This window comes from Oncorhynchus mykiss, chromosome 10 (assembly GCF_013265735.2).
Source record: "Oncorhynchus mykiss isolate Arlee chromosome 10, USDA_OmykA_1.1, whole genome shotgun sequence".
Lineage (NCBI taxonomy): Eukaryota > Metazoa > Chordata > Actinopteri > Salmoniformes > Salmonidae > Oncorhynchus > Oncorhynchus mykiss.
Genome location: NC_048574.1, coordinates 12,239,836 through 12,257,627, shown reverse-complemented (window position 1 = coordinate 12,257,627; position 17,792 = coordinate 12,239,836). Strand labels below are relative to the sequence as shown.

The window sequence follows — 17,792 nt, the reverse complement described above, 5'->3', positions numbered from 1 at the left end:
AGAGAGTTTGGCTCTCCACTCAGAACCTTCCCCTTAAGACCGCTTCTCGCAAGTTGACCCCGCGGTTCATTGGTCCGTTCCGTATTTCTCAGATCATTAATCCTGTCGCAGTTCGACTTCTTCTTCCGCGATATCTTCGTCGCGTCCACCCGGTCTTCCATGTCTCCTGTGTCAAGCCCGTTCTTCGCGCCCCCGCTCGTCTCCCCCCCCCCCCCCATCCTTGTCGAGGGCGCACCCATCTACAGGGTCCGTAGGATTTTGGACATGCGTCCTCGGGGCCGTGGTCATCAGTACCTAGTAGATTGGGAGGGGTACGGTCCTGAGGAGAGGAGTTGGGTTCCCTCTCGGGACGTGCTGGACCGTGCGCTGATCGATGATTTCCTCCGTTGCCGCCAGGTTTCCTCCTCGAGTGCGCCAGGAGGCGCTCGGTGAGTGGGGGGGTACTGTCATGTATTGTCATGTTGTGTCTTGTTTCTGTCCTTTCCCTTCACCCTGTCTCCCTCTGCTGGTCGTTATTAGGTTACCTTTTCTCCCCCTCTTTCCCCCAGCTGTTCCTTGTCTCCTCCTAACTACCTCGTCACCCCTTTTCCCACCTGTTCCCTTTTTCCCTCTGATTAGTCCTCTATATCTCTCTCTGTTTTTGTTTCTGTCTTTGTCGGATTCTTGTTTGTGTTATTCATGCCTGAACCAGACTATCGTCATGTTTGCTGCAACCTTGTCCTGTCCTGTCGGAATCTGCCGGTCCATCTGAGCCTACGTATGTTTTGTATTAAAGAAGCTCTGTTTACTTTAATTCGCTTTTGGGTCCTCATTCACGCACCGTAACAGAAAGAACCAGTGGAGGCAGCAACAAGCAGGTAGCAGGTAGAGGGGGGCCAGGTAAGACTGGGTCAGGCATGTCCAGGTGTCAGGTCAGGGTATTCTCAGTCACGGTCCAAGAGCCTCAGGTCCTCCAGAAGGTGAGACAGAGAAAGAGAAAAGATGAGGGTTTGTGAGAGCATGGCTAACATAGTACGCCACATGCACTGGGGGTAGATAATAATCAACAGTATTGCTGTGGACACTGGATGATCTGACGAATACACACACCTTTTTGACCTCGCTGTGATATTGTACTTATGTTACTTTTCTGAGTACATATTATTATTATTATTTTTTTAACTTAACCTTTATTTAACTAGGCAAGTCAGTTAAGAGCTTAAGAACAAATTCTTATTTACAATGACGGCCTAACAAACCCGGACGATGCTGGGCCAATTGTGCGCCACCCTATGGGACTCCCAATCACGGCCGGATGTGATGCAGCCTGGATTCAGGTAGCGTTCAATCTCTTGTTGAGTAAAATAAAGAGTCTATTGCTTCAGTCCTTGTTTAGTTTTCACTTCTTGTTACCTGGTAGGAGAATAAGGTGAGAAAACAGTCCATGTCAGCCTGGCACGTCATTTTAAAGATACGCCATATATTTAAATCTATAGTTGAGTAAAATAAGTTGTTTTGTTCTGTTGACAAAATAATCCAGAAAATTGGGCTAAACAGCTCCACACTAAGGCAGAAAAGTAAATGATCTATTCTCAGTCAGACCCACAATTGAATTATATCTCTATATGAGTAAAATAAGTAGTTTTGTTATGATCACAAGAACATTCAAACAATTCAGGTAACAAGCGCCACAGTGAATGTTCTATCATAAAGTGAGAACAATTAGTTTTCCTGGCTGTTATATGGCTGCTACTTTGAAATACTGTAACAGTAAATTAAAAAATGACATTCACTGCTATAAACCTGTCTCCAATATAATCCAATAGCTTACACAGACCCACCGCAGACCTTTGACAAATAAATCTCCTTGTAAAAAGGAGTCCCGTGGTCTGCATTTTCAACTATCTCAATGTATTCCGAACACTGGGACAACACTGGGAACAAGATGGTCCCAATAATTTAGGTAGTAAACGATGCCCCCCTCTGGTATGTTCTATTGAGAACTGTCTGAGACTCTGTTTCCCTGTTTACTACTCAAAGATATTTTACTTATTAAGTCAAAGACAAAATTAACTGCAACACACTGGTCTCAAATATATTAGCATTACTAGGCTACACAGAACCAAGGCGACCAATTGTAAAATGAGAGGCTTTACACACAGCCGTGGAAAGTAGGTGCGCTGAGGGTGCTGCAAATTGTGGTGTTCCTCAAGGTTTCGTTTTAGAACCACTATTGTTTTCACTATATATTTTACCTCTTGGTGATGTCATTTGGAAACATAATGTTAACTTTCACTTCTATGCCGACAATTCACAGCTGTTCATTTCAATGAAACGTGGCGAAGCACAAAAATTGCACTCCCTGGAAGCCTGTGTTTCAGACATAAGGAAGTGGATGGCAGCAAATGTTTAAATTCTAAAATCGGACAAAACTGAGACGCTAGGTCTAGGTCCTAACAAAGAGATCTTCTGTTGGATCTGACAATTCATCTTGATGCTTGCACAGTCGTTTCAAATAAAACTTACTCTGGACCATGATCTCTCTTTTTGACTAACATATCAAGACTGTTTCTAGGACAGCTTTTTTCCATCTACGCAACATTGCAAAAATCTGAAACTTTCTGTTAAAAAAGGATGCAGAAAAAAGTATCCATGCCTTTGTCACTTCTAGGTTAGACTACTGCAATGCTCTACTTTCCGGCTACCCGGATAAAGCACTAAATAAACTTCAGTCAGTGCTGAACACGGCTACTAGAATCTTGACTAGAACCCAAAAATGTGATCATATTACTCCAGTGCAAGCCTACCTACACTGGCTTCCTATTAAGGCAAGGTTTTTCTGCTAACCTACAAAACATTACATGGGCTTACTCCTACCCATCTTTCCGATTTGGTCCTGCGGTACATACCTACACGTACACTAAGGTCACAAGAAGCAGGCCTCCTTATTGTCCCTAGAATTTCTAAGCAAACAGCTGGAGGCAGGGCTTTCTCCTCTAGAACTCCATTTTTATGGAATGGTCTGCCTATCCATATGAGAGAAGCAGACTCAGTCTCAACCTTTAAGTCTTTATTGAAGACTCATCTCTTCAATAGGTCCTATGATTGAGTGTAGTCTGGCCCAGGGGTGTGAAGGTGAACTGAAAGGCACTGGAGGCGACAAACCGCCCTTGCTGTCTCTGCCTGGCCGTCTCTGCCTGGCCGTCTCTGCCTGGCCGGTTCCCCTCTCTCCACTGGGAATCTCTGCCTCTAACCCTATTACAGGGGCTGAGTCACTGGCTTATCGGTGCTCTTCCATGCCGTCCCTAGGAGGGGTGCGTCACTTGAGTGGGTTGAGTCACTGATGTGGTCTTCCTGCCCAGGTTGGCGCCCCCCTCGGGTTTGTGCCGTGGGGGAGATATTAATGGGCTGTACTCTGCCTTGTCTCAGGGTAGCAAATAGGTGGTTGAAGATATCCCTCTATTGGAGTGGGGGCTGTACTTTGGCAAAGTGGGTGGGGTTATATCCTGCCTGGTTGGCCCTGTCCGGGGGTATCGTCGGACAGGGCTACAGTGTCTCCCGATCTCGTCTGTCTCAGCCTCCAGCATTAATGTTGCAATAGTTTATGTGTCAGGGCGCTAGGGTCAGTCTGTTATATCTGGAGTATTTCTCCTGTCTTAACCAGTGTCTGTATGCTCCCTCTAATTCCCTCTCTCGCTCTCTCTTTCTCTCTTCTCTCGGAGGACCTGAGCCCTAGGACCATGCATCAGGACTACCTGACCTGATGACTCCTTGCTGTCCTCAGTCCACCTGGTCGTGCTGCTGCTCCAGTTTCAACTGTTCTGCCTGAGGCTATGGAACCCTGACCTGTTCACCAGACGTGCTACCTTGTCCCGGACCTGCTGTTTCCGACTCTCTGTCTCTACCACACCTGCTGTCTCTAACTCTGAATGATCGGCTATGAAAAGCCAACTGACATTTACTCCTGAGGTGCTGACCTGTTGCACCCTCTACAACCACTGTGGTTATTATTATTTGACCTTGCTGGTCATCTATGAACGTTTGAACATCTTGGCCATGTACTGTTATAATCTCCATCCGCCACAGCCAGAAGAGGACTGGCCACACCTCAGAGCCTGGTTACTCCATAGGTTTCTTCCTTTGTTCTTACCTTTCTAGGGAGTTTTTCCTAGCCACCGTGCTTCTACATCTGCATTGCTTGCTGTTTGTGGTTTAGGCTGGGTTTCTGTATAGCACTTTGTGACATCGGCTGATGTAAAAACAGCTTTATAAATACATTTGATTGATTGATTGCAGCAAACCCTGAATTTTTTTAATTGTTTATAAAAAAATGAAAACGTTTTTTTCCTCACAAAAGTAGTGCACTGGGCCTTTAATAGCCCTGTATTAGCGGACCGATATAGCCGTCTGCAGCGGGGATAGGACCCCACCCTTAAACCTCTTCCTCCGGCTATGGCTTTAAAACATGTTCCAGTCCAACATGCCTCTGACCACTGGGGCGTGGTTTACAGAGCGATATTTGAAATAAGCGCTCGTATCGTCATATTTTTAAAAAAAATTAAAAATGTAACCATTATTTAACTAGTCAAGTCAGTTAAGAAGAAATTCTTATGTACAATGACGGCCTACCCCGGCCAAACCCGGACGACGCTGGACCAATTGTGCGCCGCCCTATGGGACTCTCAATCGCGGCCGGATGTGATTCAGCCTGATTATATATATTTATTTACCAGTTGTGTCGTAGTGCACTCATTCTCCTATAGTCGTTTTTTGTTTGGGGATGTCTGTAAACACAGCAGGAGTCGCGGGACAGTTTCAAAATTGTATTTTGTCCGGCATCTCGCAAACTCTGTCAGCAGTATCTCTATATTAGTTTTATATTGAGCCGACTGCGACTTTGGGTAGTTCGTTTCACATCTCTCGGCCTGTGTCCCGAATGAGAGAGTGGTGAATGTGATGCTAAATAGGCAAATCGGGGAGCCAAATCCGGGGGACGCAGGCGAACATAATGAGCAAACTACTGAGTGTCATTCCACTAATTTGCAAAGAGGCAGGCGCGATTAGAATTTAGTCAGATCAAGAATATAAGCGTTCTGAGCTTTGATCAATGCTGGGAGCAATATTTAGATTTTGACCAGTAATATATATAGCTGAAATAAAAGATCCACAAAATGTTCAATATGCACAAAGAGCTTCTTTCTCTCAAATGTTTTGCACAACATCCCAGTGAACATTTTATCCTTTGCCAAGATAATCCATCCATCTGACAGGTTTTGGCTATTAAGAAGCTGATTAAACAGCATGATCATTACACAGGTGGACCTTGTGCTGAGGACAATAAAAGGCCACTCTAAAATGTGCCGTTTTGTCACACAACACACACAACACAATGCCACAGATGTCTCAAGTTTTGAGGGAGCGTGCACTTGTCATGCTGACTGCAGGAATGTCCACCAGAGCTATTGCCATATCATTGAATGTTAATTTCTCTACCAATGTAGTTCTAGAGAATTTTGCAGTACGTCCAACTGGCCTCACAACCTCTTACCAAGTGTAACCATGCAAGCCCTCCACATCTGGCTTCTTCACCTGCGGGATTGTCTGAGACCAGCCACCTGGACAGCTGATGAAACTGTGGGTTTGCACAACTGAAGAATTTCTACACAAACTTTCAGAAAGGGAAGGTCTTCTGGAAAGCTCACCTGCGTGCTCGTTGTCCCACCAGGGTCTTGACCTGACAGCAGTTCAGCTTGTAACCAACTTCAGTGGGCAAATGCTCACCTTCGATGGCCACTGGCACGCTGGAGAAGTGTGCTCTTCATGGATGAATCCCAGTTTCAACTGTACTGGGCAGATGGCAGACAGCGTTTATGGCGTTATGTGGGCGAGCGGTTTGCTGATGCCAAATGTTGTGAGTGAAGCTGATTGTAGAAAATAGTAAAAATAAAGAAAAACCCTGGAATGAGTTGGTCCAAACTTTTGACTGGTACTGTATACATCTATATATATATATTTTTTTTTTAAATTAGAAAAGATTATCAAGGTCCGGACCTCGTGCCCTCATATGTAATTATGGCCATGCTTATATCGACAGGTTTCTACCAACCAACAGATCTATTTCAGCTGTACTCCTACATTACGTTTCATGAATGAACAGTATGAATTGAGCAAGGTTCAATGCTGCCACCCTTTGGTCATAGTCAATATCTCTTCTCAGTATTTATGAGTATGACAGTACCATACAAACAAGAATAAGTAAAAACAGTGTGATAAAATGTAGTAATAAGGTACGAGGGGTTGTGCTATATGGCCAATATATCACGGCTGAGGGTTTTTCTTATGCACGACGCAAAGCGGAGTGCCTGCATACAGCCCTTAGCCGTGGTATATTGGCCATATAGCACAAACCTCTGAGGTGCCTTATTGCTATTATAAACTGGTTACCAACTTAATTAGAACAGTAAAAATAAATATTTTGTCATAACTGTGTATATGGTCTGACATACCTCAGCTGTCAGCCAATCAGCATTCAGGGCTGGAACCACCCACTTTATAATATACTATTCCTTAAGGGTAAAAGTAACAAAAATAAGAACATGCCACGTGTCAGTAGGACTAAAGTAATACCAGTCTAATAACCTTTGTAATAGTTGTTATGGGACATGCTAGGAGTCCTATGATAATATCATTCCAGCATTTGCTACAATATTTAATATGAAATTGTATTTCAATGAAAATATGCCGGTTCTATTATGAAAACTAAAATAAAATATATATTTTTACAACATTTTATTAATAAATATTCTCCAACAAATATGAGGAAACATAGGATATAAATAAGAAACCATTTGTGTGATACATATGCTATTATTGTACAAAAGGAATACATTAAAATGGCCCATTGATCATAAAATATAATAACATAATGATTATTGATGCTTTGTCACATTTACTTATTGATTAAGAGCACATTGTTCAAAGTGAATTGAGGTGATTGATTGCTGTGACATGGTCATTGTTGACATTTCCTGTCTTCTGCCTTTACATGGTGGTGTTGTCAACAGGCCGAGGCAGAAAATATATGGCCTTCTGGCCAATGTGTGTCCTTGGTCCAGCTTTAGGCTGCCCATTCCTCTTGAGCCCCAGGAACCAGTCTTTGGCCTGGTACTTCTGAGACCTGTATGTGTTGTAATGGTTCTCCTCCATCTTCTCCAGGAAGTAACACTCATCCTTTAGAGTTTTCTGGAATAAATACATTTAGATTAAGAACATTTAGGGGTGGTTTCCTGGACATAGATTAAACCTAGTCCTGGACAAAAAGTATGCTCAATGGAGATTTTCTGTGTCTGGAAACCTAGCCTCTAATCATTATAATAAATTAAGACTTTGACTTCAAGATACAATGAATGAAGACTTTAACTTCAAGATAGGAAACCCAAAGCAACCATTCTGATACATCTGTTTGGTTGATGTTTCTCATCTCTTGATGATGGTGATTACCCCCAGGGTAATGGATTACTCATAATAATTCCTAGGTTAGTTAGGCTACATGATCAAATTGTCTAGCTCAAAGAGGTGAAAGCTACACTGTAGTTTTCCATCTGGGTTTTTGATTAGGAACGGTTTAATTTTATACAGAGTTTGATACAGTAATTTCCAAAGTGTTGCTAGGAGAGACTCACCGATCCATAGAGATGACCATCTTTGTCCATGGCCAGGTAACGGCCCGTCTCATGGCCCTTGATGGCCACCACACCAGCACTCACTGCTTTAACCTTCAGGATGTCTAGAGCACAAATACACAGGCTGGTGTCAAAACGAAGGGCTGATTGTATTGGTAGTTGGCGTCAGGTTGTCCCTAAAGCCTATCATGAGAACATTATAAGAAAGGTGTGCGAATGAGACTGCTCCCTCTAAATACTTCACAAAAGTGATATTGTTTCTTAATGGTATAAATACACATATTCAACTATGTATTATTTCTGAGGTAAGTAGCTGATATTGTCACGTCCTGACCTTAGTTCCTATAGTCTCTATTTTAGGTTGGTCAGGGCGTGAGTTGGGGTGGGCATTCTATGTTTTGTTCTATGTTTGTATTTCTATGTGTTTGGCCTGGTATGGTTCCCAATCAGAGGCAGCTGTCAATTGTTGTCTCTGAATGAGAACCATACTTAGACAGCCTGGTTCCACCCTTGAGTTGTGGGTAGTTGTTTTCTGTCTCTGTACCAGACAGGACTGTTTCGTTTGTGCCGTGTAGTTATTTTTGTTCTAGTGTTCAGTGTAATTAAAAGATCGTGAACACGTACCATGCTGCACCTTGGTCCTCTCCTTCTTCCAACAACGACAACCGTTACAGATATGCCTATAGGCTATTCTAAATAACTGTAAACATAAGGTGTTAGTGGGCCTATGCTCCTCTACATGTCAACACCAAACTAAAGCCTGAAGAAGGCACAGTGATGCCGATACATTGGTGGTTCACCAATTAATTACTGGGAGCTTAAAAATATAAATGCAACGTGCAACAATTTCAACGATATTAGAATTAGCTGAATTACAGTTCATATAAGGAAATCACTCAACTGAAATGCGGTTGTGAGGCTGGTTGGAAGTACTGCCAATTTCTCTAAAATGACGTTGGAGGTAGAGAAATTAACATTCAATTCTCTGGCAACAGCTCTGGGGGACATTCCTGCAGTTAGCATGCCAATTGCATGCTCCCTCGAATGGTGAAACACTTGAGCCATTGTGTTGTGTGACAAAACTGCACATTTTAAAGTGGCCTTTTATTGTCCCCAGTACAAGGTGCACATGTATAATGATCATGCTGTTTAATCAACTTCTTAATACGCCACACATTTCAGGTGGGTGGATTATCTTGACAAAAGATAAAATGCTCACTAACAGGGATATAAAGAAATTTGTGCACAAAATTTGAGAGAAATATGCTTTTTGTTCATATGGAAATTTTCGGGGATCTTTTATTTCAGCTCATGAAACATGGGACCAGCCAGTGGCGGATGTAGGTATAGGTGACATGGGCAGCCGCCCGGAGCGGCCTCTTGCCGGGGGCGGCACGGTGCGCCCGCAAATTCTTTTTTGGAATGGTGACATTTGTGCGAACGGTTTTCTATCGCTCATTTGCACATCACGTTAATGATATCATGTGGGACTGTGGGTCAATTAAACTTGTTAGAGTTGATGCCCTGATTCTAGTTTGTGAGCTAGGCAGGCTACTGCCTGGTAAGGTCTCCCACTCAGAAGTACGAGATGGGGAGGGGGGCGGGGGTAGGTTGACCTCAGGTCTCCCCACTGGAAGCCCGAGGTAGGGGGAGCGGGGAATCTATCAAATAGCGCACCTCTAACTTTGTACAGTACTAATGAAATTAGTAAAACCAGTCAACCAGAAATGCTACCAAATAAACCTCAATTCATCCATAATACTGTGAATATATAGTTTCACAGACATGTTGTTGCATTTTGTTCTGGTTTGTGTGAGATCTTTAAGAATAATATAAAACCAGTCTGCACACCACCAAGGTGAATCGGTTTAGTCTTGACTCTTGGTTGACAGTGTTGGGGGATGAGTAATGTATTGATGCTCGAGTGCCAAATCAACATTTGTCTTTGTTACTTCTTTTTGATAATTATTATTATTAGTCTTATTTTTGTATATATTTTTTATCGTTTTAAATGTTATGATTATTTATTTCTGTTGTTTCAAATGTCTGAATAAAAATTACAGTTAGTGCAGAATGGTGATTTTTTTTTTGGGGGGGGGGGGGGGGGGGGGGGGGGGGTTAAGGGGGGGATTCGCCCAGGAAGACATACAAGCTAGAACCGCCACTGGGACCAGCACTTTACATGGTGCGTTTATATTTTTGTTCAGTGTATAAAGTGTGCGACTCTTTATTCATGTTTATAGCCTACAATACCGAAACTTAATTAAACATTAATCATATGTTTATTTAACTGTGTATTATAGTTCAGAATATCGAATAACTCCCAAAAACAATTCTTACCATCTTTATTTTCATCTCTGCTGCCCGCGACAGTCCCATCCGGTAGGATCTGCAGATGATGTCCTCCGTTCATACAGTAGAGCCGTATGAGATGTCTGTAGTTTTGCTGTGTCGTTGGCCCCATGGAGAGCACAGTAATTTCTCCCTCTGTCATTCTGTAGAGTCCCTCTGGACGAGATGTGCCTGCTAAATGCCCCTGTGGCTGGACAGAGTCACGGGACAATTGTTGATTCTGGTATCACTGGAAGTGTGGGATATGCGCACTCGATTTATTCAAGGAAGAGAAAAAAGGTAACTGTAATGCGGGATAAGACCGCCTTATAATTTGATTACGAGACAAGCCGATTGCCTTACATAGACCTCCGGTTTGCGTATGAAATGGTGCATGAATCAGATCGCGTTGCAGGCCAAGCAAATCGCCACATGTGCAGACTTGTTTGCTTTCATTGTTTAAAGTAATGTGATTCAATTCCCATAGATATCAGTTGCAGATGGCAGTGATATCATATTACAAATGTTTAAACTCATCACTAATATTAGAAAGCAAAGCATTCAGAGAAAAGTATATTTCTATTGGACTATGTTTGTACACAAATAAAATAGGACCTCTCTAAAATGACTTGAAGGACAACAGAAAACAGAAAACAGTCCTAAATATTTATAGCATATCAATATCTCTGTTTGCAGCCATAATGTAAAGTGCACAGCCACATGCAATCAGTCTATATCCAGCTGTTTGGCTCCAAGGTCACCTGTCAATCACTCTAATCAGTCAAACAAGCAAAAAAAACAACCTCTTGAGAATGACTAATCCCTGATCAAATCCCTTTCCTGGTCTGGATTAGTAGGCAGCACAGTCACGTTCACTCAGAAAATGGAAATGACTTGCAGTGAAAATCTTCATAATCTTATGCCCTGGAAAAAGAGCCCCATGCAGCTGTCATGGAGCCTGTGCCTGGCCTTTTTAGATTTAAAGCAGAACGGTAGCCAGTGGTAGCCCTGTTATCATTAGCATACACAGGCTTAGCCAGACTCCACATCCGGAATGTCTTGGAAATCATTCTGGCCTTGGTTCAGAACAAAAAGCCACAGGAGGAAAGCTAGGCCTTCCCACATAGAGCCTATTTTTCCAAGCAGCAGCAGTAGAAGGAACAGCAGTAGTCATATTACTGGAAGTGGAACTGTTACTGTAGTGCCAGACAAGTTCCGGTGAACACCAGGACAAACCCCTGGGTGCGAATGACGTCCAGCGACTGGCTGAGAGTGGGTGGGCCCGGAACCGACCAAGACAGAACTTACCTGTGACAACACCACGTTACAATGCCCCAGATGAGCCAGCATGTCTGCCCTGTCGCTTCTTCCCGAGTGTGAATTGGATGAGTCTCTCAGCGTCTGTGTGTCAGGCCTCCTGTGGAAGTAGGTCTCCTGGGAGAACTGGCCCATGTGGTGCAGTGGCTGCCTGGGTGACTCTGTCTGTATTTGTACTCCGTCAATCATCCAGGGGCAGCCCAGCGTCACCAGATCCATTTCAGCAGCACGTCGTCAGGGCTATATTTAAACCACTAGCTCAGGGAGTGACGTGGGTCCCTGGCCTGCACCGGGAAGTGAGCAGACTGCCTATGATAGGATACATTCCTATTGGGTCTCCTGGAGACATAAGAGAAAAGCGTCACATTAACAAGATTAATGTGAATTAAAACAGGAAGTGAGTGAGCAACACCTTTATAATAAAGTGTTACACCATAACTACCTCCATGACATCTCAGTAAGAGAAAAGCAACGCTCTTGTTAACTACTCTCTGGTTCTATTTTTACTGTGGTAGGCAAGGCAAGGCAGTGAGTGTTGCTGTAGAGCCACACTGTCACAAACGTAGAAAGTGCAGGCTGAATTAATAATTCACTCTGCCTCATGTGGACTGCTGTTTTTAGTCTTCAAGGGCGCTTTCCCAAACTGTGGCCATCCAATAATTCATACACTACATCTGCATGTTCAATCATTTATAATACAGGCTAAGTGAAATAATGTTGAAAATACATCAGGTAACTTTAACATATGGAGTATACCCAGACATCATTGATGTCAACAGTAGTGGAGGTGTATCATCACATTGTTGATTAGCTTGGTTAAAGAAGGATATTTCTTTGTGAGATGTGAACTTTAAACATAGTGATCATTGCATGTTATTAAGAACACACACACACCTGACCTACTTACCCCTCACCTACTTACCCCTCACCTACTTACCCCTCACCTATTCCTTTTTCACAGCAATTTGAAAGTCACGGATTTGACAGGCCTCTTGTAGCACTTGCTTTAACCAGGAGATGGCAGACAAGACCACTAATAAAATATTATACACTCTCCTTACAAACGCCTCAGAAATAAGATTCTAGTCACAGATGACACATCACCGGAGGCTGCTGAGGGGAGGACAGCTCATAATAATGGCTGGAATGGAGTGAATGGAATGGGATCAACAACATGGAAAACATGTTTGATGTGTTCGATACCATTCCATTTATTCCTTTCCAGCCATTACTATGAGCTGTCCTCCCCAATGTAGGTGCCACCAGCCGCCTGTACTGTACATGCATAGAAGGTGTGCATTATATAGAGGTAGTAGAGGTAGCCATTATCAATAAGTGAGACGCTGCCCATGGCTTATGGCTTCATATGGTGAATGACACCCAGTGTAATCCATATGTGAATTGTATAACACCAGCAGTATAACAGCAATGGGCCCCTGGCCTCTCTGGAAAGAGGATAAGAGAATATGGCAAGTTCTTAAGTGTCTTTCCCATCTAAGAGTGCTCTGGAGCCTCGCCGAAATGTCCCAGCTGTGAGATCACCCTCGGCCTGGCTTATGAGTATATGAGAGTTCCCCTGAAGACTTCCTGATTGCTGTTTCTAACCTTCTCGGAACCCTCTAGAAACAGGCTTGTTGGACCAATGATGGGGGGGACTGAAAGACCCACTGTGTCTCCCCCTACCACATAGTTGGCTGGGGTTGGGGATACTAGCGCTAGCTAGACTGGCGACACAGAGGGGCATTCTCCTTCCCAGCATGTCAACCAGAGGGGAACACCTTTCTCCTCTATCTATGAGTAACTGGCTCAAGCCTCAGGGAATGATGCATGTACTTACATGACATGGTTAGTTGAGAGTTCAAAATGGGTGATTGCACACCACTCATTCAACAAGGAAAAATATTATGGATGAACTATGTGGTTCTAAAATTCATTCATAGTGCCTAAAAAAATAGTTAAACTGCTCCCATATCTTGCAGAACATTACGTCATATTCAATGTAAATGTTTATGGCTTAGTTAAAGGCAGCTGGAACAAACCACCCTATAAAAGACTACTATAGACTACTAGAGAATGGGTCACTGGGACACTACTAGAATGCATAGGACACTGTACTGTACAGTATACGGCACACTACTAGAATTCATGGGACACTGTACTGTACAGTATACGGCACACTACTAGAATTCATGGGACACTGTACTGTACAGTATACGGGACACTACTAGAATACATGGGACACTGCACTGTACAGTATACGGGACACTACTAGAATACATGGGAGACTGTACTGTACAGCAGTGGTTCCCAAACTTTTTATAGTCTCGTACCCCTTCAAACATTCAACCTCCAGCTACATTCCCCCTCTAGCACCAGGGTCAGCGCAATCTCAAATGTTGTTTTTTGCCTTCATTGTAAGCCTGCCACACACACTACCAATCAATCAATCAATCAATCAATCAATCAAATGTATTTATAAAGCCCTTCTTACATCAGCTGATGTCACAAAGTGCTGTACAGAAACCCAGCCTAAAACCCCAAACAGCAAGCAATACAGGTGTAGAACACTATACGATACATATATTAAACATAAGAATGATTGTGAGTTTTTGTCACAACCCGGCTCGTGGGAAATGACAAAGAGCTCTTATTCGACCAGGGCACAAATAATAATGTAATACTAATCAATCATTTTTCTCTTTATTTAGCCGTCTTATATATAAAACTTGATTTGTTCATCGATTGTGAATTGTGAATAACTCACCACAGGTTAATGAGAAGGGTGTGCTTGAAAGGATGCACATAACTCTGCAATGTTGGGTTGTATTGGAGAGAGTCTCAGTCTTAAATCATTTTCCACACACAGTTTGTGCCTGTATTTAGTTTTCATGCTAGTGAGGGCCGAGAATCCACTCTCACATTAGTACGTGGTTGCAAAGGGCATCAGTGTCTTAACAGTGTGATTTTCCAAGGCAGGATACTCTGAGTGCAGCCCAATCCAGAAATCTGGCAGTGGCTTCTGATTGAATTCAATTTTCACAGAACCGCTTGCTGCAATTTTGATGAGGCTCTATTGTTCAGATATCGGTAAATGGACTGGAGGCAGGACATGAAAGGGATAATGAATCCAGTTGTTTGTGTCATCCGTTTCAGGAAAGTACCTGCGTTATTGAGCACCCAACTCACTCAGGTGCTTCGCTATATCACATTTGACGTTGTCCGTAAGCTTGAGTTCATTTGCACACAAAAAATAATTCAATGATGGAAAGACCTGTGTGTTGCCCTTGTTAATACAGACAGAGAAGAGCTCCAACTTCTTAATCCTAGCTTTAATTTTGCACCTCACATTGAATATAGTTGCGGAGAGTCCCTGTAATCCTAGATTCAGATCATTCAGGCAAGAAAAAACATCACCCAGATAGGCCAGTTGTGTAAGAAACTCGTCATCATGCAAGCAGTCAGGCAAGTGAAAATGATGGTCAGTAAAGAAAACTTTAAGCTCGTCTCTCAATTTTAAAAAACGTGTCAAAACTTTGCCCCTTGATAACCAGCGCACTTCTGTATGTTGTAAAAGTGTTACATGGTCACTGCCCATATCATTGCATAGTGCAGAAAATACACAAGAGTTCAGGGGCCTTGCTTTAACCAAGTTAACCATTTTCACTGTAGTGTCCAAAACGTCTTTCAAGCTGTCAGGCATTCTCTATTCAGCAAGAGCCTCTCGATGGATGCTGCAGTGTACCCAAGTGGCGTTGGGAGCAAAGCGTGTTACCACTCCACTATGTCTCCCTGTCATGGCTTTTCCACCATCAGTACAGATACCAACACATCTTGACCACCAAAATCCATTTGATATCCAGTACTTTAAAAATATCCTCTCGTGTGGTCCTGGTTTCCAATGGTTTGCAGAAGAGGATGTCTAGATATCAGGAGCTGTGCCAGGCCTGCCACGTCTTGTCGACTCATCCAGCTGTAACGCATATAATTCACTGGCTTGTATACAAAGCAGTAATTGCTTCAAAACATCTCCTGCATTGTCACTGATGGGTCATGAAAAATTGTTGTTTGATGAAGTCATTGTCTGTATAGTTTTTATGGCCTTTTCCCCAGCATTGTCCCAGCCATATCTGCAGTACCAGGAAGAATGAAGTCCTCCACAATAGTATGGGGCTTGTCTGTCCTAGCACCTCGGTAGCTCACCATATAAGACGCTTCTAGCCCCTTCTTATTAATGGTATCTGTTGCTTTTATACATGTCTTACTAGTCGTCTAAGTCGTCTTAATTCTCGCTCAAAAAACTTGAATGGCTTATTTTTCAAATTGGCATGTTTTGTTTCTAAATGTCTGCGCAAGAGTGAAGGTTTCATAAAGTTGTGAGATAGTACTTTTGCACATATAACACACTGTGGCTGAGGAAAGGCACTACTCCCAATATAAGTGAACCACAAATCAATGTAGTTCTCATCATATTTACGCCTCTTCGATGGCCCACACCCCTGTCTGTTGTTCGGTGCTTTCCCGGGTAAAGGGGCATTAGCTCATCGGCTGCATCATATTCACTAGTGTCCATGCTAGCTGGGCTAACAACAAATGTGGAATTACTGATGTTAGCATTGGATGTGCTCGTGGAAGCAGAACAACTTGTGTCGTTGACAGCTGTAGTACTGCTGGTAGTAGCAGTACTACCAGTAGAGCTGGTATGTGTCTGTCTCCGTGGACACGGGACTTACTTTGTTTTAACCATTTATCCATTTTCAAGTAAACTGAATGACCAGCAGCTACGTTTGGCTACATACGGACCGTTAATGGAATTCCCGCGAGAGAGTAACAGTTAATGTGATTGGATGTTCATTAGGTGATGATTTGATAAGCACATTCGCCGAAAAGAGCACTGTCGTTGCACCAATGTACCTAACCATAAATATCAATGCCTTTCTTAAAATCAATACACAAGTATATATTTTTAAACCTGCATATTTAGTTAAAATAAAATCATGTTAGCAGGCAATATTAACGAGGAAAATTAACTCACTTCTCTTGCATTCTGTGCAAGCAGAGTCAGGGTATATGCATCAGTTTGGGCCGCCTGGCTCATTGCGAACTGTGTGAAGACCATTTCTTCCTAACAAAGATTGTAATTAATTTGCCAGAATTTTACATAATTATGACATAACATTGAAGGTTATGCAATGTAACAGGAATATTTAGACTTATGGATGCCACCCGTTAGATAAAATACGGAACGGTTCCATATTTCACTGAAAGAATAAATGTTTTGTTTTCGAAATGATAGTTTCCGGATTTGACCATATTAATGACCCAAGGCTCATATTTCTGTGTGTTTATTATATTATAGTTAAGTCTATGATTTGATATTTGATAGAGCAGCCTGACTGAGCGGTGGTAGGCAGCTGCAGGCTCATAAGCATTCATTCAAACAGCACTTTCCTGTGTTTGCCAGCAGCTCTTCGCAATGCTTGAAGCACAGCGCTGTTTATGACTTCAAGCCTATCTACTCCCGGGATTAGGCCGGCAATATTATAGTGCCTATAAGAACATCCAATAGTCAAAGGTATATGAAATGCAAATGTTATAGCGAGAAATAGTCCTATAATTCCTATAATAATACTTCTTAACTGGGAATATTGAAGACTCATGTTAAAAGGAACCTCCGGCTTTCATATGTTCTCATGTTCTGAGCAAGGAACTGAAATGTTAGCTTTCTTACATAGCACATATTGCACTTTTACTTTCTTCTCCAACACTGTGTTTTTTCATTATTTAAACCAAATTGAACATGTTTCATTATTTATTTGAGACTAAATAGATTTTCATTGATGTATTATATTAAGTTAAAATAAATGTTTTCATTCAAGTATTGTTGTAATTGTCATTATTGTCAGTATATATATATAAATAGTCTGATTAATTTGTATCGGCTTTTTTGATCCTAAAATAATCGGTATCGGCGTTGAAAAATCATAATCGGTCGACCTCTAACACACACACACACAAACACACACACACACCCTTTCTCTCTTTCTCTCTCTCTATAGTGCAATACTTATAAGGGGGTTATAAGTAGTTTCTAAACTATTTATTCGTTTATAGCTAGTTTAAAGCTGTCATAAAAATTCACATTGTTTGAAATTATGGATAACATTTTCATTTGTAACTATGCAGAGTACATAAAGGCTTGTGATGTGTGTAATTACCTAGCAATTGCTCTCAGAATGAACAACATTTGAAGAATTAACAGCAATTTGTCGCTTTGCTTATCCTAGCCTTAGCAGGTTGATGTTAAAATCCAAAAACAAAAAACGAAATTCGCCGCTCTTTAAAGTGACATCACTGCGTTTTTGACCAACCAACCCTTCCTTTATGAAACCATCTCCCGCAACCATACTGCGCCGTCCCTTCTCTGACCGTTTTGGAACCGAGCAATGCTATTGGTCTAGAGCTGTATCCATCATAGGATTATCT

At 42.3% G+C, this 17,792-nt stretch overlaps 1 protein-coding gene across 1 annotated transcript; it reads right to left on the bottom strand.

Annotated features, from left to right (window-relative positions):
* Positions 1–6,737: 6,737 nt before the first annotated feature.
* Positions 6,738–11,543, bottom strand: LOC110533350 (putative fibroblast growth factor 1). Its single transcript, XM_021617461.2, has 4 exons — positions 11,301–11,543; positions 10,002–10,203; positions 7,662–7,765; positions 6,738–7,221 (listed from the first exon to the last, which is right to left on the bottom strand). The coding sequence occupies exons 1-4, from the start codon at positions 11,526–11,528 to the stop codon at positions 7,021–7,023; spliced, it is 735 nt and encodes a 244-aa protein (XP_021473136.1). The 5' UTR covers positions 11,529–11,543; the 3' UTR covers positions 6,738–7,020.
* Between the last annotated feature and the right edge of the window lie 6,249 nt (positions 11,544–17,792).

Excerpts from the sequence above, each read along its gene's own strand:
- LOC110533350 (XM_021617461.2), bottom strand. The coding sequence starts at position 11,528 with ATGGATCTGGTGACGCTGGGCTGCCCCTGGATGATTGACGGAGTACAA. Across the intron at positions 10,204-11,300 it reads GTAACGTGGTGTTGTCACAG|CCACAGGGGCATTTAGCAGG; the intron begins GTAAGTTCTGTC and ends GACTCTGTCCAG. Across the intron at positions 7,766-10,001 it reads CAGAGATGAAAATAAAGATG|ACATCCTGAAGGTTAAAGCA; the intron begins GTAAGAATTGTT and ends TTTGTGCTCTAG.